The 25,861-nt window shown below is 34.5% G+C and overlaps 4 protein-coding genes across 6 annotated transcripts; 1 reads left to right on the top strand and 3 right to left on the bottom strand.

Moving 5' to 3' along the window:
- Positions 1 to 25: 25 nt before the first annotated feature.
- Positions 26 to 2,835, bottom strand: LOC120625661 (holocytochrome c-type synthase). Its single transcript, XM_039892776.1, has 4 exons — positions 2,550 to 2,835; positions 2,130 to 2,366; positions 936 to 1,060; positions 26 to 664 (listed from the first exon to the last, which is right to left on the bottom strand). Exons 1-4 carry the CDS (start codon positions 2,721 to 2,723, stop codon positions 427 to 429), a joined length of 774 nt encoding a protein of 257 aa, XP_039748710.1. The 5' UTR covers positions 2,724 to 2,835; the 3' UTR covers positions 26 to 426.
- A 980-nt stretch (positions 2,836 to 3,815) lies between these two features.
- On the bottom strand, positions 3,816 to 4,657 carry LOC120625784 (39S ribosomal protein L55, mitochondrial). Its single transcript, XM_039892991.1, has 2 exons — positions 4,389 to 4,657; positions 3,816 to 4,033 (listed from the first exon to the last, which is right to left on the bottom strand). The coding sequence occupies exons 1-2, from the start codon at positions 4,581 to 4,583 to the stop codon at positions 3,890 to 3,892; spliced, it is 339 nt and encodes a 112-aa protein (XP_039748925.1). The 5' UTR covers positions 4,584 to 4,657; the 3' UTR covers positions 3,816 to 3,889.
- A 328-nt stretch (positions 4,658 to 4,985) lies between these two features.
- LOC120625647 (choline transporter-like 1) lies at positions 4,986 to 22,104 on the top strand. 3 transcript variants are annotated; one of them, XR_005658823.1, is made up of 12 exons: positions 4,986 to 5,401; positions 5,486 to 6,020; positions 6,363 to 6,535; positions 6,669 to 6,728; positions 7,443 to 7,610; positions 7,794 to 7,929; positions 8,476 to 8,611; positions 10,581 to 10,721; positions 12,425 to 12,587; positions 16,496 to 16,717; positions 18,710 to 18,911; positions 20,098 to 22,104. XR_005658823.1 is itself a non-coding variant. In XM_039892744.1 (12 exons), the coding sequence occupies exons 1-12, from the start codon at positions 5,297 to 5,299 to the stop codon at positions 20,099 to 20,101; spliced, it is 1,995 nt and encodes a 664-aa protein (XP_039748678.1). In that variant the 5' UTR covers positions 4,986 to 5,296; the 3' UTR covers positions 20,102 to 22,103. The 3 variants fall into 3 exon arrangements, 1 of the variants encoding a protein (XP_039748678.1); XR_005658822.1 differs by having other exon boundaries at positions 8,464 to 8,611; positions 20,098 to 22,103; XM_039892744.1 differs by having other exon boundaries at positions 8,464 to 8,611; positions 18,710 to 18,849; positions 20,098 to 22,103.
- A 35-nt stretch (positions 22,105 to 22,139) lies between these two features.
- Positions 22,140 to 25,601, bottom strand: LOC120625648 (ribosome biogenesis protein BRX1 homolog). Its single transcript, XM_039892746.1, has 5 exons — positions 25,382 to 25,601; positions 24,953 to 25,229; positions 23,951 to 24,234; positions 23,511 to 23,748; positions 22,140 to 22,521 (listed from the first exon to the last, which is right to left on the bottom strand). The coding sequence occupies exons 1-5, from the start codon at positions 25,502 to 25,504 to the stop codon at positions 22,334 to 22,336; spliced, it is 1,110 nt and encodes a 369-aa protein (XP_039748680.1). The 5' UTR covers positions 25,505 to 25,601; the 3' UTR covers positions 22,140 to 22,333.
- Between the last annotated feature and the right edge of the window lie 260 nt (positions 25,602 to 25,861).

Genomic DNA, 25,861 nt, shown 5'->3' with positions numbered 1-25,861 from the left:
ACATAGCATGGCTTGTAGTATAATAACAATAAAATATATTATTCACTAGGAAAAATAGATTGCATTGTTCAATTGCCATTTTAATATTCAATTTCAATTACTTATTTGACAAGATATACTAAATGGTTAGTATGAGGTATATATACTACTAAATGTACAATAACAAAACTAAAATAATACTAAGATTGTGTTATGCTAAAACATTTTAGAAAAATAAATATTCCAAATCACAAAGAGTGACTGCCGTGACATTAATTGTCGACAGAACCACCCCACCTGATAAAATAATATTGTGTTTGTTAGAATAATAACTTCCCCAAGTTGAATAAAAGGAAACAAATTCTTAACTTTTATAGATTAGCTAAAATGTAAGTTTTGTACTAAAATCTAAAACTACATACAGTTAACAACACAGATTATGGTTCCCTAATTAGCCAATTTGTTATCCTTTTTGTCGCCTATTATTTCATATCTGTATCTCATATAAAACACTTTCATTCTGTCCCAGACATTGTCAAATGAGTCCATTGCTGGTCTGACATCCAGTAGAGCAAATTGGAATTTGTTGTCAACTTCACCACCATCATAATAATCAATTATATAGCGGACATCGTGACCACACCTATCCACAATCCAGTCATGACGATCAAAGGGTAGCTCATATCTGTAAAACATAATCTTATGAACATCTGATACATTATTGACCCAAGCATATAGAGAAAAATATTTATGAAATGCACATTATGGGATTAGACATATAAATTCTTCATAATTTTTACCAGTTAAATTTAGGTTATGCCTAGAATCTTCTGCATTCAATGATAGTACTCTATGGAAATGATTTTACTTATTATGGTTAACAGATGATGAATATATACCATCTGCATTTACTAAATAGGTGAAAAAGTATTTATAGAAATAATTTTACATCATACCCCAACCAAGAGCGCATCATTGCTCTGGGACTGTACTGTGTGGCTTTCCCTCCAAAACTCTTCAACCTGGGGTGACCACACTCTTTGGCATGTAGTGCTTCCCATTTTAAAACTTCTTGCCATGCCTGTTAATTAACAAAACATTGTATAATATCTTCAGTGTTTGTCCCACTGCAGAGCATAGGCTTCTCATAGGAAAGGGAGCTTAGACTTACTGCTATGTTCTATCCTATGTTATGTTAACAAAATATAGGATAGAACATAGCAGTAAGTAGAACATAGTATAAAATTGCATACTCAAGATTACCATGACATGAGGGAGTCAAAAGTATGTCTCTGGTTTTTCATCCCACTTAAGATGTCCAAAGCCAATTGGATTGTGGTACCAACTTGGAACAGAATAGTAACAGGCATGTTGAATAGAAAATATTATCTTGGTCCTTATCTGCAAGGACTGACAAAGGAAAAACTGTTTGTTTAGATAAGTCAAGAATCTTTCAGTATGATGTAAGTGTTCTATGAAGAAATTTGTAAATAGATTTTATTTCCACAATCATTTTCCTTTATTTGGATAAACTTAGCTTAGGAAATTTACATGGACCCATAGTATATAATTTAAGTCCACTATAGTTTTATAGGAAAGTAGTATGATAAAGGTGTATTTTTAACCAGTAAGACTGCCATTATAGATTGTTATAAATGCTAGTACAAGTAAAACATTTAACCAATCATGGTTACTACACATATTCTTAGAAGACAAGGCTGCTTGGAAGCACTACACTCTCATCTCTCACAAAACAGAAAAATACTAAATATTGTTTTATGATAAAATTATGTTGGAAAAGAGCAATCTGTTTTTTGCTGGCTCTTAGTGAAATCTGCCTTCCAGACCGGAACCAAACTGGTGCTATGTGCCACTAGTGCATGTGTGCTGGAACTATGTGCCTACTTGAAATATATGTTTTTTTTTTTTTACTTATTGGTGAAAATAATAAACAAATAACTACCACAATCTTGGATTACTGACACGTAACACAACTTTTTCTAGAAACTAAGGTACATGTCTAGAATTGAAGTCTTGGTAAGTGACCAATAAGCACCAAGAATGTAACAAATTAGAAACCAATATTTTTTAGATATTATGTTTCACACAAAGTCACAGACTATATTTTTATTAAATATAGTATCACTTACTTGTTCATTATTGGCATTGTGTATTCTAATTATATCCTCCATATCTTTCTGTTTTATGTCCTCATCCTTCCATCTCCAGCCTTTGCGTAACATTGCATTCCAGAACATTTGCTGACTGGGATACACCCAGAACTCTGTGGAACCGTCTGGCATGGCTCTAGGAATAGATGATACTTGACGATTTGTTGGAAGAGTGAATGGTTGGTCTGGAGCAGGTTGTTGATTAGCTGGTGGCATCTACAAAAGTGCAACATTTCATTGAAACATGGTCAAATCGAGCAATCTAAAAACATCGACAATGATCAAACTGTTTATAAAATAAACATTATTTTATCGAAAGCAGGAAATTTTAATTTTTCTTCAGAGTGGATGTTGGAAAAAATTATCCAGCTATAGGCAAAGAATAAAACACAATCTTACCATATTGTATGGATTGATATTATTATCATGCTGAACAGGGCATTCCGAAGGTGTTGCTTTGCTATCATTTTTTGCAGGACCATCTTTGTTGTGCATAGGGCATTCCGGAGGAGGGTTTCCTTTGACTTCATGTATTTTGGGAGGAACTGCTTCAGCGAAGACTTGGTTCCCCATTTTTTAGTTAACTATATTTAATTTTCTTACGTAAGGATTTCACAAATAGGTTAACACGAGAATAACTTCAAACTCGATTCAATGCCTATCAATGACATTGTCTTATTTTGACAGAGTACAGATAGTATGACCATAGTGTTGCAATTGGCGTTTAGCAGTGACAGCACTTATAAAATACTTTAGCCCAAAGAGGACACAATCTAACTACAAACCTTGTATTTGTTTTTCATAAACATCTTGGTTTGGTGAGTTCCTAACTAATAAAAAATCTAATTGCACATTGACGAGGATTGCTTAAATAAAAGTTAAGGTTAGAATAAAAAAACTCAGTTCCTAGAAAAAAGATTTAACACCTTGATGAATTTGTTTTCATGAAATTGAAGTTTTAACAACTATACAATGTGTCCCAGGGCTAAGTGATCGCCCGGCTTTCATTGAATATTTGGATCAATTATTAACAAATAACCTTATGCTAGAGGTGTAATCCAAATACATGGTTTTTTTAGTGGGTTTTTGATTTTTTTTTTTGTAGAAATAGAAATTTGTCAAATAACTTGACTAATTTACCTACCATCACCACCCATACAAATAAATAAGTGTGACACATTGAGTCACACCTATTACTTGTTTCAACTTTCTTTTTCAGTATGCTTCACAAACAAGGGGCAGTCAGAAATCCCAACTTGTCACATTGTGACATGTCTGGATGTGACTCGTTGGGAACTCACTTCAGTTTACCTGGCTTCACAGATTCCATAGCTGCTCCATGCTGAAGCCTACAATAGTATACTGGGTTAAAAGTCTACATCTCTGAAACTTAGCCGTAACTGTATTATATGGTAATATAGTTTATAATCAACATAACCCAAATTTTTCTTACAAATAATAAAATAACTATTAGCTTTTTTATTAATTTTTTTGATGGTGACAGTATATATACACACAATAACTTGGAATTTACACAACTTGAATTTAAGCAAATAAAGCTATAATAGAACGTGAAGGATGACTGTTTTGTAATATGCATCCAATAATAAATTTGTGTGCAGCTGGCATGGCTGGCAAAAATAATTGTTCCAAAAATAAAAAGGGTAAAGATTAAGTTTAATTTATTCTAAGTATTTCCTACAATGTATTCAGCATTAATCATAACTCTTATTTTTGTATCATTTCTTTATATATTTTAAGTACTTTTTTGCATTGAAGTTGTCTTCAACAATTTCAGTTATTTTGATCTTCCTTTTTGGTTTCCTTTTTTCAAGTCTTGCTTTTCTTTCATCTTCTGATAATGTAGTCATATCTAAAGGTAACTGAAAAGATGAAATTGTCATACAAATGTCAACAAGCTATGATTTATTATTCAATTTCAGACTATAAAAGAAAGACACAAGAATTTAATTATATCCCCTATTACTACTACAAGAAGAGTAAGCCTCCAGCACCATGAAGGGTTTAAGAATAAATATTTTTCTTAGGAGAGAAGGCATGTGTGCAGTAGTTCATAAAATATGGGTGAAGAAGATGGATACATACATCATATCAAAAAATATAAGGTTACAGGCTAAACTGTCATAAACCTTGGAGGCTGAAGAATACTTTGCTTGTGGAGCTGGCCAGCTAAAATGGTCAATAGTGATAATAGAACACACGGAAGTCATAGCTTACTTTTATTATTTTCCTCGGTTCGTGGTATCTGATATTAATTGAAGCTCCATTTGCCAAAACAACTTTAGTGGGATACATTCTTGTAAATACTTCTCTGTGAATTCTGGTTATACTAGCCACATTGTTATTTAAATTGCGTTTAAAATAATGATTACATATAAAAGACGTGATTTTAAAGCCTGTTTTATTATTCATGTTGAATAAAATAAAACCGTACCTAATAGTTTGCAAATTGCAATGCCAGAATCATTCATATAACTGTCAAGTACACTCACGCTGTCAAACCTCAGAAGTCAAAGTGTACTTTTTTTTTTTTCGCAATCTTTCCCGTAGGGAAAAGGCTGAGGTATATCACCATGTAGCCAAATACGTAAAAAAGGTTTGTGTACTCGCCTTCCTCCATATCGAACATATCCAAACCCCGCATTACTTACGTGGTACACCAGTGGTACTTATGTTGTACATGTTCACTCATTATAATTAGATTATTCTGTGAAGAAAAGTGTGAAGGGTTTATTACATGTCTGTGTTCCAAAACGTATGTAATAATTATCTGTATCTTAGCTTGAAAACAACAGAAATACTGTTATATAGAACTTAGAAGCCGCAGAATGATAGTTGGTCGTTTTTGTTAATGTTTATCTTATTAACGGAACTGTAATTTAAAGTGGTTCTACTCCGTGAGATTGGCATAATAAATCGTAATATTTTACTTTTTAAAATGAACTTAATAATTATATTCTGTTAAAGTGCTAGCTTGAAGCGTTGGTGCACGTAAAACGTTTCCGTCGAGTGTGTGAAACTAGCTACTACATTCTTTCTACTCTTCATCTTCCAAACAAATACGCCCATGATATAATGTAAATCGCTGACCAAATCAAATAGTAAATACAAAGTGTTTAATTAAAATGGGTTGCGCTCAAAGTGAGATATCTCCACAAAATGAAACTCCTCGTAAAGGCTGCACTGATGTCTTGTGGCTTGTTATTTATGTTATTTTTTGGATTTTGATGGTATGTTTTTGAATAAGTGTTACTTTGGGAATTAGTGTCGATATTTGTTTATTAAAACTGCTTACCTATTATGCATTTTTTCAGATAATAATCGCCGCTATATCTTTCGTGTACGGCAATCCACAACGACTAATAAACGGCTATGATTCATTTGGTAATACATGTGGTGTTAAAAGTAACAAGAAATTAATTAACTTACCACTAGCCGGAATAAGCACAGCAGACAAAAGCTACTTATTTTTTATGGATATCAAAGAGTTGAGACGATCACTAAAGATATGTGTGAAACAATGTCCTAATAAGAAAATGGAGTCCTTTTCTGATATCCAAAACTTTTACAAGGCAACAGGATCTAATCTTTGCACATATGACTTTAATGTAACAACTTTAACACATACAAACAACTTGCATAATTTTATTGGACCTTGCCCTACTTTGCCAGTCTACGATTCCTTCCCTCTACTCAATAGGTGCTTCCCTAAATCCGCAACAGATTTGGCTCAGAAAGTCTTCACAGATTTTTATGCTTTGCTAAACAGTTGGGATACAATTGAACAGAGCTTGTCAGATCTTTACTCTTCTTGGAAAGAAATGATTATATGTGTTATAATTGCATTTAGTAAGTATATTATTAATTTTTCACTATCTTCCAAGCTATAAGACCAAAATTTTCTTGATTGTCTTTAAAACAAATTAATTATTTTCTTTTTGTAGGGATTTATATGTTATGCCTATTAATTATCATTGAAAATCTATTTTTTTATTGCTTTATAGTGTATTTTTATAAATAGGTATACTAGTGTCTTAAAGACTTTTAATCTGGTTATGTAAAATATAATATTGAATTATTGTTAGTTTGGGTTGTTAACAAACATTTGGTCTATCTGTGTTATTTAATTTAAGATTTGATTAGAACTGAACAGTCAATGTTGTTATCTTAAATGTATCTGTATTGTTCTAGTATGCTCACTGATCATGGTTTCTATTTTACATTTGTTGGCGAGTCTTGTGTCATGGATATTTATGATTATTGTATCAATAGCCAGTGTGGCGGGAACTGCTCTATTGTGGTACACATACCATGAGCTTCAAACTAAGCAAAAGGATTTCTCAGACACAACTTTGTTTCTTGCCGTGAGTTCATACTTACTAACATAGCTTAATGTACCTGGGCATTATTTCAAGTACTCTTAATATTTAATAAATGGTATTTATAAACATAAATGTGTAAAGGATATTATTTATTATACTTCTGTTTTTTTTTTAGGAGTCACTTAAAAACGAGAAGGCATTTTTGTGGTATTCTATTATTGCAACTATAATCACAGTAAGTAAATGAACTTGTTACTATTATTTTGAATTTAAGTTATTAGGGACTGAGATTTCAATTTACAGATAATATGCTTTATGTTTTTTGATAGATTTCAAATGCAATCATATTTGTCATATTCATAATTAAAAATAAATTAATCAAACCACTTCTTAGCCATAAACAATGGGAAAATTGTATATTATTTTAAGTACTATCCTACCTAACTAAGCCTGCATATCCAACCATCTGTTCTACTTATTGTGTGTGTTTTTTTTAATGTAAATGTTAAGAATTCTATGAAGTAGAATATTTTCATAGAAGATGCCTATGCACTTTCGATAGGTTTAGTCCAATTTTACACTAACTTTGCTTGCGGCTGCACCAGCTTATGAAACAGTATGAAGCTATACTGTTAGATATATTTTTTAAATATATAATGTTAAATACATAATAGGGTATTACCCACAATATCCTTTTCATGATAAAATTGTGTAAAAAGAACTGTAGTGTTCTTATAACTATGTCCAGCTACTTTAATTAAATTTAATGCTATTTTATCTATCCAAAATGTGTATGGAGATTGCTTAAATCAAAATAGGTAAGCTGTGCTAATCTACGAAAATACAGTAGTTGTTCACACACATCAAGAAAGCCTAAGTTGTGAGCATTAATATTGTAGTGGCATTGTTGTAATATCGATTTCTATAATTATTATTGTTGTTGTTTCAGCTAATTTTGCTTCTGTTGGTTTGGGTGATGCGTTCACGTGTGTCATTCCTGGCAGCTTTATTTAAAGAAACTGCACACTGTCTGGGATCTATTCCAGCACTCTTCTTGCAACCAATAATAACCTTTTTCTTCCTTGTGCTGTTCTTCACATTTTGGTCATTTGTTGTGGTAAGATTATTTATCTCTTTAGCATTTTCTTTTTAGTTATTTTTTTTCTATCCCAATTGCAATATCCAGATCTAAAGAATATTATTGTATGCTGATTTTGTGTGACAGTTTTAACTTTACTGTATACTGTACTGTGTTGCGTTACTGTAAAAAAATATAAACAAAATAATGTTTTAATTGTAGGTGTGTTTAGCAACAGCAAATTACCCTGGCATACCATATAAAACGAATTTCTTTTACAATGGTACAACTTTACCCGACCTTGTGGACAATGCTGCAATAGAAGCACAAAATATTAATAAGAGTGCTAGCCTTAAGAGTAAGTAAGAAGACTTTATCCTTTCATTAATTATTCAGTTACTAATTTATATAGTTGGTCCTTATCATAACCTTCGTAATCTATTTTGACCCACAGATTAAATTGATTACTTAATTTGTAGCATGCAATCCGTCTTTCATTTGTAGGTAATATTCTTCGTAAAATCCATTTCTTATGTGTACGTAATTTTTTGTACTCTTTGTAAATTTTACATATAAAAAGTATCCTATGTCTGAAAACTACATAGAAATGGATCAAGGTGGTTACAATGGTTTTCTGAATATTTTGTTGCTACGTTATGTATGTCTAGATAATATTATAGTTTGCATGCAGTGTTGCTATATTAATGTATACATTTCAAGTTATTTAACTATATTCTGTCTAAGAGTGTCATCAGAATTAATGAATAGCTATTGTAATTTTTATTTTTAATTTAAGCTATAATATATATCAGATGGTTTCATTTTTCAGAATCTTAGTTGAGTGAACTTTGGATGTTATGTTAATATATTATAATGTAGTGTTATTTCCTAGGTTATATTCTAGATCCGATAGAGTTTGATCCAATGTGGGTCAAGAGCATGTGGTGGATGTGCCTAATCTGCCTGGTGTGGGGCAGCGAGTTCATACTAGGCTGCCAGCAGATGACCATTGCGGGCGCCGTGTCACACTGGTACTTTAGGTAAGTACGTGTTATGTGGATGTACCTTATCTGCCAGGTGTGGGCCAGCGAGTTTGCGTACTAGGCTGCCAGCAGACTACCATCGCGGGCGCCGTGTCACACTGGTACTTTAGGTACGTACGTGTTATGTGGATGTGCCTTATCTGCCAGGTTTGGGCCAGAGATTTTATACTAGGCTGCCAGCAGATGACCATTGCGGGCGCCGTGTCACACTGGTACTTTAGGTTAGTCCATGTTATGTGGATGTGCCTTATCTGCCAGGTGTGGACCAGCGAGTTTATACTAGGCTGCCAGCGGATAACAAACGTGTGTGCCTAGTCACGTGTGGTACATTAGCTAAGTACATGTTATGTGGATTAAGTAAATAAATAAATATACTACGACAATACACTCATCGCCATCTAGCCCAAAGTAAGCTCTATATCTTTATGAATAATATACATAAATTCTTATAAAATGCATAAAAAATCCAGAAAATGAAAAACAATCATGTTCATCACACAAACATTTTCCAGTTGTGGGAATCGAACCCACAGCCTTGGACTAAGAAAGCAGGGTCGCTGCCCACTGCCAAAGCCAATCAGCCGTTGGATCTAATTATTACTTATATGCCTGATGTGGGGCAGCGAATTCATTCTAAGCTGCCAGCTAATGACAATCGCGGGTGCCGTGTCACACTTAGGCAAGTTTTACCGGTACTTTAGGCAAGTACATGTTCTACAGATGTTGCCTTAACTGCGTGCTATGGGGCAGCGTGTACATACTGAACTGCCAGCATATGTCTATTTCTGGGTACTTATTACAGTGATGCTTTAGACAAGTACGTGTTCCTATGTTTGTGTCTATTCTAACTGGTATGGGGCAGCTAATTACCTAATACTGGGTTGCCAGTAGATGGTAATCGTGCGTGACTCCTGTGCATCCAAGAACAACAATAATAATAATAAATTTTATTCATATCTTAATTATTACGCTGGGATCTCCTTTTAAGCACATAATATACATATATATAACAATATATATATTTTTTACAAAAAGTAGTAAGTAATGTAAAGATTTACTGATCATCAATCATCTCCCCCCTATCTATCTAAAGAATAACAACTTTAGTATATTAGCATAATGCTTTATATTGTGAATTACAGCAACAAGAATGCCATAGTTGTAAAGGTCATATTATGGTTATGGAAACACAGTTGGAGTAGGCAAATGGGCGATGCGTCATTCTTTAATATTATGGGATATTTTATATAACTATGACTAGAATATTGTAGTCACGTCATGTAGGTACCTACGAGTATGTCTGCCGGTTAACACGTAGCAATTTTAATAGCATTGAAGTGTATGTAGGTTACTTTATCAAATGTCGGTCACACAACAATTTGTAAATTAGTTTTGGGACCATTCCGGTCGTTAAGAATAGAAGTACCTGTTTAATGTTTGTTGCTTCAAGAGGTTTTGTAAATGACAATTATTCATTAAACAAAGTGAGTAAATTGGTAGAAATAATGATTTTTAAAATTCGATTTTTTCGGCTAAACGAACTCAATAAAATGCACGCTGGGACGTAAATACTTGCGATTCCATGACATCAAAGGATTTTTTACCGTACGAAACCGCTACTACATGTTTCATAATTTCGATCTCAAAATACTGGTGAGAAAATGTATCGATTTACAGCCCTGGCGAAATCATGGTTATGATTTTTTTAGACATTCTTAGATCAAAAGTTACTTTTGGAACTGCTATTTAAAGTGTGTCGTACCCGTCGTACCTATATACCTATATACCTTTCGCAGAAGATTTGCATAAATAATTTATTTATTTCGTTTCTAATATGTCGATGGGTGTTCGTTTCTAATGTATGAAATTCGGTGCTACTGACGTTTTCGAGGCGCCTCAATGTGTGATAAGCTTGCCGCTTACTCCATTTATCTGAATCCCCAAATAAAACTTAATTTATTTTCAGGGGACCAAACGCAAATCCTTCGCCCGTGCTGTATTCCATCGGAAAGCTTCTGAAATATCATTTGGGATCCGTCGCAAAAGGATCGTTTTTGATCACACTGTTCAAGGTTCCAAGACTGATTCTTACGTATTTACACGCTAAGTGAGTAGATCTACGAATACTTAGTTTCATTACGTATAGTTGCTAATTAGCATAAATTTTACTCCCAACAATTCGATTATAAGTGAGTTGTAAACGCCTCGTGGATGTTAGCGTAGCGTAAAAAGCTCTGGTTCGATTCCCGGATGTAGTCAACAAGACAGAAATTCTCGACAATTTGCTGGAGTGGTTTGTAATGTATTATGGGATGATATAATGCAAAATCGGTGATTACCGAAAGTGATGCCTTACTTTAAGGGGACTGATTCGATCCCTTTTTTTTTGGCGTGGTGGAAAAGCTTTATTGCTTCCTCCGACCCTTGGGCAGGACGGAGGTTATGACTCCCCTCACTACCTCCCGGACGTCTACCAACCACCTCAGCCGATTGTTGGGGCTCCCGCGCTAGCGAGGACGGGACAGCTTGGAAACCCACCTCAGATCCTAGAGAGACTTGTGTAATGACTGGAAGCTAGCCCAATAGCGACTGATTCGATCCCTAGCTACCCCTCTAACACGAGTGATGTGCGTCTTTAAAATTATCACTTAAACGATGAAAGAAAACACCGTTAGGAAACCTGCACGCACTGGGCCAGCGTGGTGGACTACAGCCTAAACCTCTTCTCATTGTAAGATGGAGAATGTCTTACCTTACCTAACCATCATTGCAGTATAAACTATAGATGCTTTAATTTCTGGAAAATAACTTACGTGCGTATACAGTAAGTCAAGAAGCTTCTTCTTAATAGTATTAACATTACAAGTGATTTTAATAGTCTGCGCATTTCTTTTTTGTCCGTTATTTTGGTTTTATTGTGTCCGTGATATACAATGAGTTTAGTTTGCTACAATCCAAGACAACCGGACGATTCTGTACGGTGTAATTTTTTAATTGCTATATTCTTTACTAGCTGTTGCCCGCTATTCAGTATCGCTAAGCCTTTAATAAGCTGAGGAGTTCTGTCCTCTATCTCCAACCACATTCATCAGATCTACACAAAGTTTGGTCAAAATTAAACACATATTATAACATCTATAGTACAACAATAATTATTTAAATCGGTTTTAATTTGTCGTAATTATGGTGTAAAATCGTCAAACACTTTCATCCCCTCTCCCAAAGGAACCGAGCTTAATGTCGAGTTATAATACTTCTAAAACTTCCAAGAATATGTGTACAAAGTTTCATGAAAATCGGTTAAGTTGTTTTTGCGTGAAAGCGTTACAAACAAACTTACATTGACATTTATAATATTAGTAGGGATACAGCAAAAAATTATCCAGCATACGCTTACTTCGCTAGTATTGCTCAAATACCGGAACGTCCCGGGGGTTCTTCACACCTTTTAGATTATTATTTTTTAACGGCAAATAAAGTTTACTGTCTATTATGTATGTATGTGTATATATATATATATATGAAAGAATTGTAATTACGTTCATCATTATTATCATCATCATATCAACCCTAAGGGGTTAAGGCCGTAATCCACCACGCTGGCACAGTGCGGATTGGTGGACAACTTCATAATACACTTGTTCACTTTCCTTTCTACACTTCATCTATCTCATGTTCACAATCACAATTTATGGTACATAAATAATAAATAAATTTAAAAAATAAGAATAATAATCATAGGGCCAAACGTTTAGTGCTTAAAACCTCCAAAGTTCTCCAATGTTGTATGATGATGACTTTCGTTTCTAGAATGTCAGCAAGAGCCGAGAAGGGCTCGGATTGCGCCAAATGCGGTCTGAAGTGTTGCATCTGCTGTTTCTACTGCTTCGAGAAGTTCATACGTTACTTGAACCACAACGCATATACAATCATAACAATCGAAAGGTGCCACTTTTGCAAAGCTGCGGCGAAGGTAAACATTTGTTGAATTCCAAAACGTTGTTATACTTAAGTTGACTAATTCTTTATTTATCGGTCTATAGGATATCAATATGTGCCAACAATACGTAACACATATAAGGCGGCGACTAATACGTGATTCATAAAATTCAAAATTCATTTATTTCAGGTAGGCCTAATTACTAAGCACTTTTGAAACGTCAAGTCAGTCTGTTTGTAGTGACTCTACCACCGGTTCGGAAGGCAGATTCTACTGAGAAGAGCCGACAAGAAACTCAGCAGATTGCTCTTTTCCAACATCATTTTAAAGTTTAACAATCTTTAGAATTTTTCTGCTTTGTGAGAGATGAGAGCGGTGTGGCCTGCTTCCAAGCAGCCTTGTCATTAAGGAATTCATCAATCGTGTAGTAACCAAGATTTGTTGAATGTGTTTTAATATATTGTTTAAACTTAGGTAAAGGTAGATCCAATATTACCTTCGGTATCATGTTATAAAAGCATATACCCATCCCCACAAAGGATTTATCATATTCTAACAACGCGGCAATTAATTGAACGCTGGCCACAGGCAGCGCAGGCTAGGTTATACCTAACCTTCATTTTGATAGTGCATGAAAAATTAAACCTAAACATCATCTTTCATTAATTTAAGGGCAAGCTCGCGCAAGACGTTGCTTGCACCATTTGAAGAACTGTTGATTGCCAGTCGGCAAGCAAAGACTAAATATTCTGATAGGAGATCCGTGCCCTGTAGCAAGGGCCTGTTATGGGTTGTTAATAATGGCAGATTTGAGATTTAAGCGTTTTATCCTGGTACGGGTTTATTGGAGCTATACAGCTAGTCGTCCTTAGAGTACCTAGGTATCGTATTTTTAAAACGTTGCCGGTATATGACTGCCATATTATATAATTTTCACTTCCCCTTCATTATCTAAACCTAATTCATAATCATCATCATATCAACCGATAGACAACCACTGCTGGACATAAGTCTTTTGAAGGGAGTTCCAAATTCCACGGTTATGTACCGCTTGTGTCCAGCGACTCCCCGCGACGCAATTTATGTCGTCTGTCCACCTCGTTGGCGGTCGCCATGGGCCGCCATTTTAGCACCTTGGGACCCCAACGGCCATCCATCCGTTCTCCGAGCTATGTGCTCCGCCCATTGCCACTTCAGCTTTGCGAGTTGTTGAGCTATGTCGGTAACTCTGGTTCTTCTACGAATCTCCTCATTTCTGATTTGATCACGCAGAGGTACTCCGAGCATAGCTCTCTCCATCGCCCGCTGAGTGACTCTGAGCCTTCTTATAGGGCCCATAGTCAGCGACCGTGTTTCATTATTGGGCATAACTTTGATGGACAGTACAGCCACAGCCCCTAGTTTTAAACCTTATTACTCGTAAATATTTATATGAACCATCAAAATGACTTCAATTATGCAATATTGTTCAATATTGCAATCTACGCTTGTCGGGGTAAACGTTCGCAATGTTTCATGATAATCCGCTTCATGAGCTTATTAGCGTAAAGACGCTACGTAATCATGCATGAAGTCATTTCTTTGAATAGGACAGTCGGCGTAGATGTGGGACGTTTATACGAGTATATACACCGCTGGGTTAATCGGCAATAAAACTCCAAAAGACGAGTGTATTGAAAAAGTCTTTTTAATATATGGTTTATTTAAAAACTTCAATTCTTACAAAAATAACAATTGTTTAATTTTAAAAATACGTTATACGTAATCGACAGCTACGTCGAACGATTAAAAATGAAATATTTATGTGTATTTACTTATAACGGATAGGTACCTACCTATATCTGGTAGCGTAAAAGCGTCGGACAGCGGGTTTTTCAACATATTTGAAAGGTGATAGGATAATACCTGAACGTTAAAGTAGAGTACTAACTGGATTGATTTGTTTAAAAGTAGCGCATTCGGAACAGGGCTACTATGACCTCATTGTAGTGGGTACAAGTAAAAAAGCTACGTATCATAATGAAAAAACATCACGCGATTGCCACCCACGCTCTAGATATATATGGTTTATTTAAAAACTCTCCTTTTTTATTATAACAAATGTTTATGTTTTAATATTCGAATTACGTCATCGACAGGCGCAGCTTTAGAAATTACTGAATTAATTATTAGTTCTATGACATCTGCGTGTTGATAATTTAAATCTGACCGTAGGCTGAACCCGTCGGATAAAAAGTTTCAAAATGAGTTTTCAGCATATTTGAATGATGATAGGACATGATCTTAACGCTCAAAGTAGAGTCCCTCAATGGATAGACTTGTTTAAAAGTATGGCATTCGTTACGAGGCTACCATGACCTCATTTGTAATTACAAGGAACAAAGTAAGGAAATATATCGAGGAAACGCGATTACGCGATTGTTACATCATAATGTGGAATTATGCCTACTGATATAACAAAACCGAAGAGTTTGTTTGACGTGCGTCAACCTAACCTCAGAAACTGCCAGTACCACTTATAAATTATTCTTGTGTTTGATAGCCCGTTTAGCCCGAAGACCTCAAATGATAGGATAAGGCTTAGAACGAACTTAGCACAGAAATTGAGGTTATGTCGGCTATACATTTTTTAATTATGACTTTAAAGCGAGTAAAACGCAGCTAGCAACTTATAAAGTATTCTTGCGTTTGATAGCCCGTTTAGCCCGAAGACCTCAAATGATAGGATAAGGCTTACAACGAACTTAGCACAGAAATTGAGGTTATGTCGGCTTTACATTTTTTAATTATGACTTTAAAGCGAGTACAACGCAGCTAGCAACTTATAAAGTATTCTTGCGTTTGATAGCCCGTTTAGCCCGAAGACCTCAGATGATAGGATAAGGCTTACAACGAACTTAGCACAGAAATTGAGGTTATGTCGGCTATACATTTTTTTAATTATGACTTTAAAGCGAGTAAAACGCAGCTAGCAACAGCGATACAATTTTTCCATAAGCGAACGTTTAAATGAAATGTTATGAACTTCTGGAACATGAAAATACTTACTGTTAATGTTTTAAATACGAAATTTTATTTGTTTGTTTATCCTTCTTTCACGCCTAACAAAGCAACCAATCATTTTGGGCATAGAGGATGTTGAAAGGACGGAGAGTAACATTGGCCGCTGTTTATTACAGGAAAACAATCTGATATAAATGCGGATGAGATACAGCTTGTTTGATAAAATGAAGTGAAATTGGTTATCAAGTTTCCCTTAAATTTATCTAATTTTGGATAGCCTTTACTTCTAATATTCAGTTTGTTATTTTATACAATAAATTTTATTTGTTATTTTCTTAATATTGTATAGAAGCAGGCGCTACATTGCGTTTCCATGATATACAATGAACAATTTGCATTAATTGCTATGCTCCGCGAAAAGAAAATTTTGAAATATTCTTACGGACATTAATGTAGGGACGCTTACGTTTCGCGGCCGGATCGGTGTTTGCAATACAGCCGACCCCGATGCGTGGTCGTGGTCTTATACGTCGTGTTTTATTTATTGGTAGGAATATGTGATCATAAGTTCTTAAAAAAATAAAAGTTGCATCATATCTAGTCAGGCAGCCCCGACATACAAAATTTTGGTCAATTTACGTAACATAAGGGTAATAATCTAGTTCTGAGGCTTAAATTGCAGAAATTCATCAATTGAATATAAAACATTGCTCACAACAGGTTTGCGAAATGCGTAAATAACGAGATCTTTGCTGTCAAACGTCAATTTTGCATAGAATAAAAATACTAAAGTGACGTTTGACAGCAAAGATCGAAAGATTTACGCCTGTCGCAAAATACATTATCACCCTGCCATTCTTAGTCGCCTTCGCATCACCAACGAAGACGTCCAAGTACGTGAAATAAGGAAGTTTCTGCTAAAAAGATGATTCTTACAGGCATTCAGCACCATAGTGAACAACGCGTTGCAAGTGGCCACCATCAACAGCGTCGGCGATTTCATCCTGTTCTTGGGCAAATGTATCGTCACCGCAGTGACCGGCATCGTGGGTTTACTACTTCTCAAACGCAACTCCGACCTGCATTTCTTTGCCGTGCCCACGCTCGTCATCTGCATCTTTTCCTTCTTCATCGCACATTGTATACTTTCGTTGTACGAGGTATGTAATTGTTTTATTACTAGCGCGACTTTAGAGGTTCACTCATGCGCATTTTTGTCATAGTAATAAACTGAGTTACAGTAGTCCTGGCCTTTGATCTCGTGGTGAATGCCGACATCGCCGGCTATACAACAACCTTTTCGAGTTTTAATTGATGATCCAAGTAGATGGCCTATCAATCATAATGGCTCATAATGGTGAAGTGGTAAACCATAAACAGAGCAACACTTAGCAGGGCATGCAAGGAACACGTCCTCAACGTATCCATCAACTTGAGGGGTAGGTATTAAGCATCATATGCCGACATTCACATCCTTAAGACCGAAAGAAAGCATTGCAAGTAAGCTGCTTGAAGTAGTATTGCACCAATAGTTTCCCGGATGAGTTCTATCACATAAAACTCTTCTAATACTAAAAAATTAAGTTCAAGGTCATTAGTCTTATATTCAAACTTTGTTAAATATATTTGGGATTTACTCAAAACTTTAGTTTACAAATAATGTTATGAGTGCAGTATGTACGTCCCTAACTACTGAAGCAAATAAGTGCCCTTTCGTCGCCCAGCACTATTGTTCTCTCTCTAAACGGTTTCGTCGTAACGGAACCGCTTGTTAACTGTAAAAAATAGTTAATTTATTAAACTAAATAGTCACATCAATTCTATTTATTAAAAAATTTGGAAAATCCAAAAGTGCACGCCTCATAATCTCATTTATTTCCACAATAAAATTGAATTTTTTTTAACTGAAACTTTCAATGCTCATTACAAATTTTTTTTTTCATATTAATTATTATTCAATTTTTGTAAACAAGACACGGGAATGTCATAACGATTGCACATTGAAAGTTACAATTAATATTAGCTAGAATAATTACATGAAAATTTAACGACAGCGAATTGAACGCTCATATTAACTAAGAAATTATGTCGTGTGTTAGATAATTAAAAAAAAATTATTCCGATACGATCATTTTTTCGACCAATTTTGATGCCACATACACCCGTCCATACACGGACGTCCAGAAAAGATTATGTTTAATGTTATTATTTACTATGTTAAACAAAAAAATTGTTATCTAAATGTATTTTATGTGGCTGACAAATTATTTGACTTGATATTAGTACTCAAATTAACCTGTAAGTGCAATATAAATAACAAAAAATCGATTTCAGTTTCGAGAAAACTGCTTTTTTTCAAATGTCGAGAGTAGAGCACAACCTCAACGCTTCGCTTATGAGGCGTGCAAAATCAAAAACTCTTTATTCGTGTAGATCTATTTCAGGTACTTATGAAGCTTTCATAAATACAAAGTGTAACGGAATTACGAAATAGCTACTGTTGAAGGGTGCATAAGTATATTTAACGGTCGATTGGCGCAGTGGGCAGCGACCCTGCTTTCTGGGTCTAAGGCCGTGGGTTCGGTTCCCACAACTGGAAAAATGTTTGTGTGATGAACAAGAATGTATTTCAGTGTCTGGGTGTATTACGAGTATTTATGTATATTATTCATTAACATATTGATCAGTCATAACATACAGATCTTAGTACCCATAGCACAAGCTACGCTTACTTTGGTGCTAGATGGCGATGTGTGTATTGTCGTAGTATATTTATTTATTTATTTCATGAGGAATGGACCCTGTAAAAATACAAAATCAAAAGAAAAATATTTATTTTCCCATAAAAACTACAAATTGACGCGCATTGTACCTACGCTACGCGACGCGTACCTAATAAAGTGACAGGTGTCATTTTTTTAACTTTTGCATATTATGTTAGGGCAGTATATGATTTCTTTCAGTAAATACTTAAAAACTCTTAGCGTTTCGGTTTCACAGATAAGTCTCAGCGACAGTAAATAATGTACCTCTAAAGTACTACTTCGGTTTTCATTTACACGTTGTATACAATGGTACACTTATTGGGAGGTTATGTTGATGACTACATTCGTTAACTTGAAACTAAATGAATGACTGTATTTTTTTCATAGATGGTTGTCGACTCGCTATTCCTATGCGTTTGCGAGGACCGCAATATGAACAGTGGGGACGGGCAGTGGAAGAATTCGCGGCTCGCAGAGTTGGGCGGACACCGTGCGGACCGCGTTGAGCTGGAAGAACTGCAAGAGAAGTACTGAGCGCTATACTGATTGTGCATGTTGTTCGATGTGCGGGCTTTGGTGGTTGTGCGAGGTAGGATTGTGTGCTTTAACGACGCTGGGCGTTTACAGTATAATAATTCGAATTACAGCATGCTGGAGAAATCGGCGTCGGCTTCCGGTCGCGGAATAGTAGAGCTTATCCTCCTCTTTAACATCACATTGCTGGGCAAAGTCCTCTGCAATATTTTTATAGAGTGTAATGAGTTGACACCCCACATTTGACGGCCGACTGGCGCAGTGGGCAGCGACCCTGCTATCTGAGTCCTAGGCCGTGGGTACGATTCTCACAACTGGAAAATGTTTGTGTCATGAACATGATTGTTTTTCAGTGTCTGGGTGTTTATCTGTATATTATAAGTATTGTGTGTATTATATTCATAATAATAGCTATCTTAGTACCCATAACACAAGCTATGATTACTTCGGAAGGATAGTAACATATTAATCAATGCTAAAATTTAAAAAAAATGTCCTATTATGTAAACATCATAAGGCATTTTTTTTAATTAGTCGCCATGCCTAGTGTATTAGTAACGGTGCCTTGAATATTAGTAACGGATAGCAATTCATTTTCGAGTTTAAAATCAGCTTTTATTTAACAATTAGTTATCACTTTGTTTGTGCGATAACATTTGCAACCTCAAACCGGAATTCGTAGCGGAACCCGCTGCCACTCCCAGGGTCGTCCCCAGGGGTAGGAACTGGTAATTGCCTTTCAAATTAGAGGCTGTAGTAGCTAGACTGGTACAATTTTAATACGGCGAAAGGAGAAACTATCGCTACTAAGCGATAAGGCCGCCTTTCGTATACTGCTTCTGTCTTTGTCTTCTAAAAGACTTAGGTTACATTAGCATAAATATATTAGAACTAAAATAACTTTTCTACAGCTGCAGATTTGTTTTTTTTCTTTTCAATGTTAATAGAATGTCGGTTAGAACTGCTATCCTAAATTGCAATGTTGTTTTTAACTTCTTCATTAAACAGTTCATTGTCTATCTATTCAAATAGTTTAGGTTCACTTAAAAAAATAATTAATGCGTGATGTAATACTATAGGTGTAATGCGAGTCACCATAGGTAGTATCGCTGCCCGTACGCTTCTACTGTGCTGAATGTTGGGTAAATTTTTTCAAATAATTCATATGTGAAAAGGTAAAAACTAATAACATTGCAATGGCTAACGTCATAAAAGTTTAAATTTATTTATTTTTGTTTCAGATAAATCTCTTTTATCAAGACTACAGAGTATCGACTAAGGGACACAGATGTTCTTATTTTTTTTTAATTGTGTCTTTTTTACAATTTTATCACGCTACTCTAACGTTACTTGCAGCTTAACATTGTTTACAATTTACATTTTTATACTTTTATTTTACTATGTCGTTTAAGTTATTAAGTAGATGATAAGAAAATCCATTGTATAAGCCCAGTTATACATTTTTTTAATTTTTAACGTTAGTTAGGTAAATACATGTTCCCCATCAAATTATGATAGGGAAATCTTAAATGCTCGAAAAGTTTTATTTTATATTAGCATAGTTCGGAGGCATAATATCATGTAATACAAAATAAGATTTTAAAATGTTTATCGACTGTTTTAAATCAAAAAATGTAATTCAATTCAAAATTCATTTATTTCAAGTAGGCCTAATTAATAAGCACTTTTGAAACGTCAAGTCAGTCTGTTTGTAGTGACTCTACCACCGGTTCGGAACGTATTCGCGATTCGCGAAGGCGTTCGGGATTGTAAACAATTTCATAACGTAACTGTGGTTAAAGGACGATATCACTTATTGACCTTTTAATATAACTTAGCTTTGTGTAGACACATTCGAACATTTCTTTTCCAGGTTCCAGATAGAAAACTCTGCTTTAATTTATGATAGGTACCAGTTACTCAATTAGTTTTCTTCGATAATTTCAATATCCCGGCTTCTACTTGGTAGATTTAAAGTAACAGACTATATCCTGTTGCTTGCGACTTTATCCGCGTTTATTCGGTTTTTTGAACATTTTGTTTACCGCAGGAAGCTGTTTTCATAGACTGAAAATTATTCTACCTCTGGATGCAATCTATTCGAATTTTTTTTGGATTTATTCGATCAGTTTGGATGTTATGCCTTTTATATGGAATAATGGCTTTCATTAAAAATCCAACTAAACTGTTCCAGCTGCCAGTTTCGAGATAAAAAGCTACATATATTTTTTATCATTATTCGTATAAAACAAAGTTGAGGGTCCAATGTGTCTACTTTATCGCGAAATTAAACGTTTATTAGCCCTTTGACAGTTTTAATTTATTTATACAAGTACAACTTATTGTAAGTAAAATCTCAACTATTTTAAGGAATATTTAGGAGTGAAGTTTGTCAACCATTCCATTGTATGTCAATGTAGAAAATGTAATAAATCAAAATAAATATTAAACACCTGATAGGTACGATTTTACGTGCACATCACTGAGGTGCTATTAGTAACATAGAGGCTTATGATTTTTGATAAATAAGACTATTTATATGAATCTTTACAAATGTATAACCCATCTTCCGATATATGTACTTGGTTCTAGAATATCTGACAACATTGCATTTGTGTTTTAATAAATTACAACACAATCAAATCAAATTACCCATTTTCTTGATAAAATAGCCTTTATTGCAGAAAACAGATCACAGAATGTTCCTGGTTTTGGTGTGCCTTTTGGCAAAGGCCTCATCCATTTTACGGATCTGTCCATTGGACTGTGTCGCGACTTTTTTTTCCATAAAACTCAAAATGTTTAAAGGATATCTATTTGTTAGTGCTTCGTAATTCATGAAAATGCATAAAATACCTTATTTAGGAACATATCGTATAATTTGAATGAATTTTTTGCATAATGAATACAAATAAATAATATGTAGAATTATAAAAAAAAACAAATATTTGTCACAAATTTATTTTTATATAATAAAATGAATTGAATGCAATTCCGTCCTCTTGACTGTATTCTGCCTCATATTTTACACTTTTCTGTAGAGAATCATTGTTTAATTCAACATATATTGTAGATCTTTTTTTAGTTTGCAGAATATTAAAAATGAAACTTCTTTGAAAATCATATGATTCAAAGAATTCAAACAAAATACTTGCAACAAGTTTTTTCATAATGCTATAAGCTTGATTCTCATTTACATTATTCATTTACATAAATGCATTTACAAGTTTATATAAAGTTAACGTTAATTTTTAGTTCTTTTTTAATATTTACTAATATAAAGTTTTGCATAAGAATTTTTTTACATTAAAAGTATTATATGAGCAAGTGTTGCAATGGAAATCTATTGGAAAATAATTTAATTTTTCTACCTCAAATTGTATCCTTCCATTATCACTATAATTGTTAAATCACTATAGTTGTTATCTAATTCGATCTCTCAATAAAACAATGAGTGTGGATATATTTTTTTATTACTTATTTCACTGGTTTTTTCCTCTTAAATTGTTTTCTTTTCTTTATTTGATCTGAAATAGCCTTGCTCTTGGCTTTAAGTTGTTTACGCCTGATGGCCATGTCAGGTTTGCTTTTAGATTTTCTCATGCTGAAAACTGGTTCAGGTACACCATTATTCTCATTTTCTTCAGGCTCTTCCTTAATTTGTTCTGAAACAATAAGCCATTATTATATTGATTGTTACAAAATTGTGATAGCTGATATCTATACTTCTCAACCAAACTTATTACCACCTAGGAAAAACAGTATTTGGTTCAGCGTTATAATAAAATTAGGCCTTATGGTATTCAACAACCTTTTGGGCTAAATTTTTTTATTTGTATCACCAAACACCACAACATACAATTGAGCTTAAATATTTATTGTAAGGAATCATATGCAACAGTGCTAGTGGACTGGCTTATCGTGGAGAGTAAACTCTTGCAAGTCTCATTAAATTGAGACTGGCAATTTAGACCAGCTTGGATCTAAGCAACTGGGGGTCCACCAATCTACATTGGGCTAGAGTGGTACACTACAGCCAGTGACGTGCATAGAGGGAATGCACAGGGTATGCAAATGATATAAAATGAGTTATATTAATCCAGTAAGAGTTGTTAAACTTAAGCGTAGGTTTTTCATAACTCTTACAATGCCTACCCATAAGTTTTATATAACTCGTACTGGAGATTTTTATAATTTTATGGAATCTGCATACCCTATGCATACCCTCTATGCACGCAGCTGACTACAGGTTTTTAACCCCTTCTCATTGTAGGGTGGGAAGTCTGCCCTGTAGTGGGCTGGTAATAGGTTATGATGATGATGATGATGATGATGATTATTCATTGTTCAGCTCTTTAAAATGAACACATAAAGCCTTTATTGCTGATACACAATAAATACAATTAAAATCTTGCATTTTAGCTTTTTGTAATTAATGCTTATCCTGACACAGGCCTCTTCTAGGTGTCCAGGTTCAGAGCTTTCAATGACGACTATAGTATCCCAGCAATCTGTTTGATATCATCATCACAACAATTTCCAATTTCCTACTCTCATAATAAAGAGGCATTTTATTTTTAATGCTCTATTTCATTCACACAAAATTTTGTTTTACATTTGGGGCTACAAATATATAAACACAAATTTTTCTTACCTTCCATTAACACATCTTCAGCTTTTTTCAAGGGATCTCCCTTAAAGAACTCTGCTCCCTCTATATCTGGGTAACCAGTTTCTGGTTTTGTGGCTTCATTCATTACTTTCTTTTCAATCCTCCTCTCATATTTGTTTGCAGCTTTCTTAGAGTATGCCTGTCTGAGTTTTGCTGGGGTCACATATTTTGGGTTTTCCCATAGTGTAGATCCACCAAATGATCCGGAAAATATTTTCACCTAATATAAGATGAGAATTCTTGTTAAATAAATATAGACAATTAATTTAAGATTTCAATTTACAGTAGGCCAGGAATGTTCTATAGTATACAGACCAGAAAAAGTGTTGGGAAATCAACTCTCTTTGTTTAGTATTCTTCTTATTGACTAAAAAAGAAAACAATCTGCATATTTGTATAGGGTAGATAAAATTAAAACTTACTGGATTCAGAACAAATCTAGGGCCTATTTCTGCAAGAGCCCCATCCTCAGATAATATTTGGTAGTTTCTAAACCAAATCCTGTTGTCCAAAATCATAAATGTGTAAACATGGTCAAAGAACGGTTGGCTTTTAGGATGGTGTTTTGGAACTCCAAATATCTGTACGAGAAGTTCTTTTAAAAGACTATAGTGAGCATCTTTTGTGAACTGAGGGTCGAATGATAAAAGTGGTCTGGACCCTTTGAGACAGTTACCAGTCATCTTAAGTTCACCCATTGTGTAAACTGAAATAGAAATAAACTTCAATAGTAATACTAAATAAATCTTAACTTAAATGCTATTGATCAATTTAGAGCTGGCTCTAAAAGAAACCAAAGAAATAAATGAAAAAAATTACCACTGAAAACAAGCATATATCTAGGTTGCCTAAATACAATTGCATAATATTATCAGGCACTGCCCTGCTTTGATACAAAACATAGAATCAACTTAGGGTGATTCTATGGTAATTGAAAAGGAGTCTCAGCAACTCCCAGTCCTGCTTTTCTGGTGACAACCAGTAAAAACCAGTTTTTTACAAACTTAGTGGCACAGTGGTGTTATATGTGGGTGTTGCCAATATTTATTGGAACCTTTAGTTAGCAGTGAGAACAATAAATTAGTATTGAACCTGGATCTAGACTTAATCCACACCAATTAAACATTTCTTGGTATCTACTTCTTGTGCTTATCTATAGGCCATACTTGTGTCATATTGACTATGGTTGATTTAACTGTTGATATGATGATGAACCTAACTAATACAAGCTTTTGTCTGGAGCTTTATTAGCTTAAGCTTGTAGATTTTGACAATTTAGGCTGTCTTTGAAAGATAAAAATTATAGGCTTTTTTTTTGGAAAATAGGTATCCAACATCCTGTCCCGTGCCCTCAATGTGTATGCAACATTCCATGACGGCTGGTTGAATAGTATTAATATTATTTGTAAGAATTAGCAACTTACTATTCTCAACTAAAAATTTAGCACTAGGACCATTTGGGATATTTGCAAGCCATAGATACAAATCTCTCATTTTCCTGCCCTCAAACAAAATGCATTTATTGCAGTTCTTCATTTCACTTATTTCATTAACCACATACAAGTTTTTGCTTCGCTCCATTTTAGATTCACTTTTGTGGTGAGGCATTAAATTCTTAAGATCTTCCATTAAATGCCGATGACGGTGGTTGATACCTCGTGCAGCGAACACCAACACTCGCTGCCTATTTATCCATTTAACCTAAAAAAAATGTGAAATGTGTTAGTACTATGTACCAAATTAAAACTCGCAACAAGAACACATATTAACGTTTATAGGAAAGGACTTTGCACTAGTAACTTAATAATTCAATTATTATTTCATGAAACCGTGAAATATCATAAATAACGAACCTGCTTTGGTGTAGGGTCGCTAGACATTCGCACAGGCGGTAGTACGAGTACATTCTCTTCCTTGGGTGCTTCCTTTACTTGGTTAACTTGCTTTTTGCTCTTCTTTACTTTTATTTTAGCCATATTTAGCCAATATTATTTTTAACAACACGTGGTCGCACACAACTCTTGTTACCTACTCGTAAACAAAAAGATATAACTGCAAAATAGTACATACGAGATCTGCCAAAGTGACAGTGACGTTTAACCATAGATGCTGCTATTATTTGTGTGGTAGAGATATGGAGGGTAGAGGGAAGGAGAGTCATCTTATATGGGAGAAAAGTGTCCAGTTGTTGCGCTAAACAGTTAAAAAATCCTCCACAATGGCGCTGGTGGATGCACACGGTATGGTATGAATGTAGCAATCGTAGATGAATTGAAGTATGCCGAGTTAAAAAATTTAATGTCATTATCGACTAAAGTAGTTAATTATTGAGA

Source organism: Pararge aegeria, chromosome 8, assembly GCF_905163445.1.
Source record: "Pararge aegeria chromosome 8, ilParAegt1.1, whole genome shotgun sequence".
NCBI classification, from domain to species: Eukaryota; Metazoa; Arthropoda; class Insecta; order Lepidoptera; family Nymphalidae; genus Pararge; species Pararge aegeria.
Note: the sequence above shows the minus strand (reverse complement) of the source record. Positions and strands in the feature narration are given on the sequence as shown.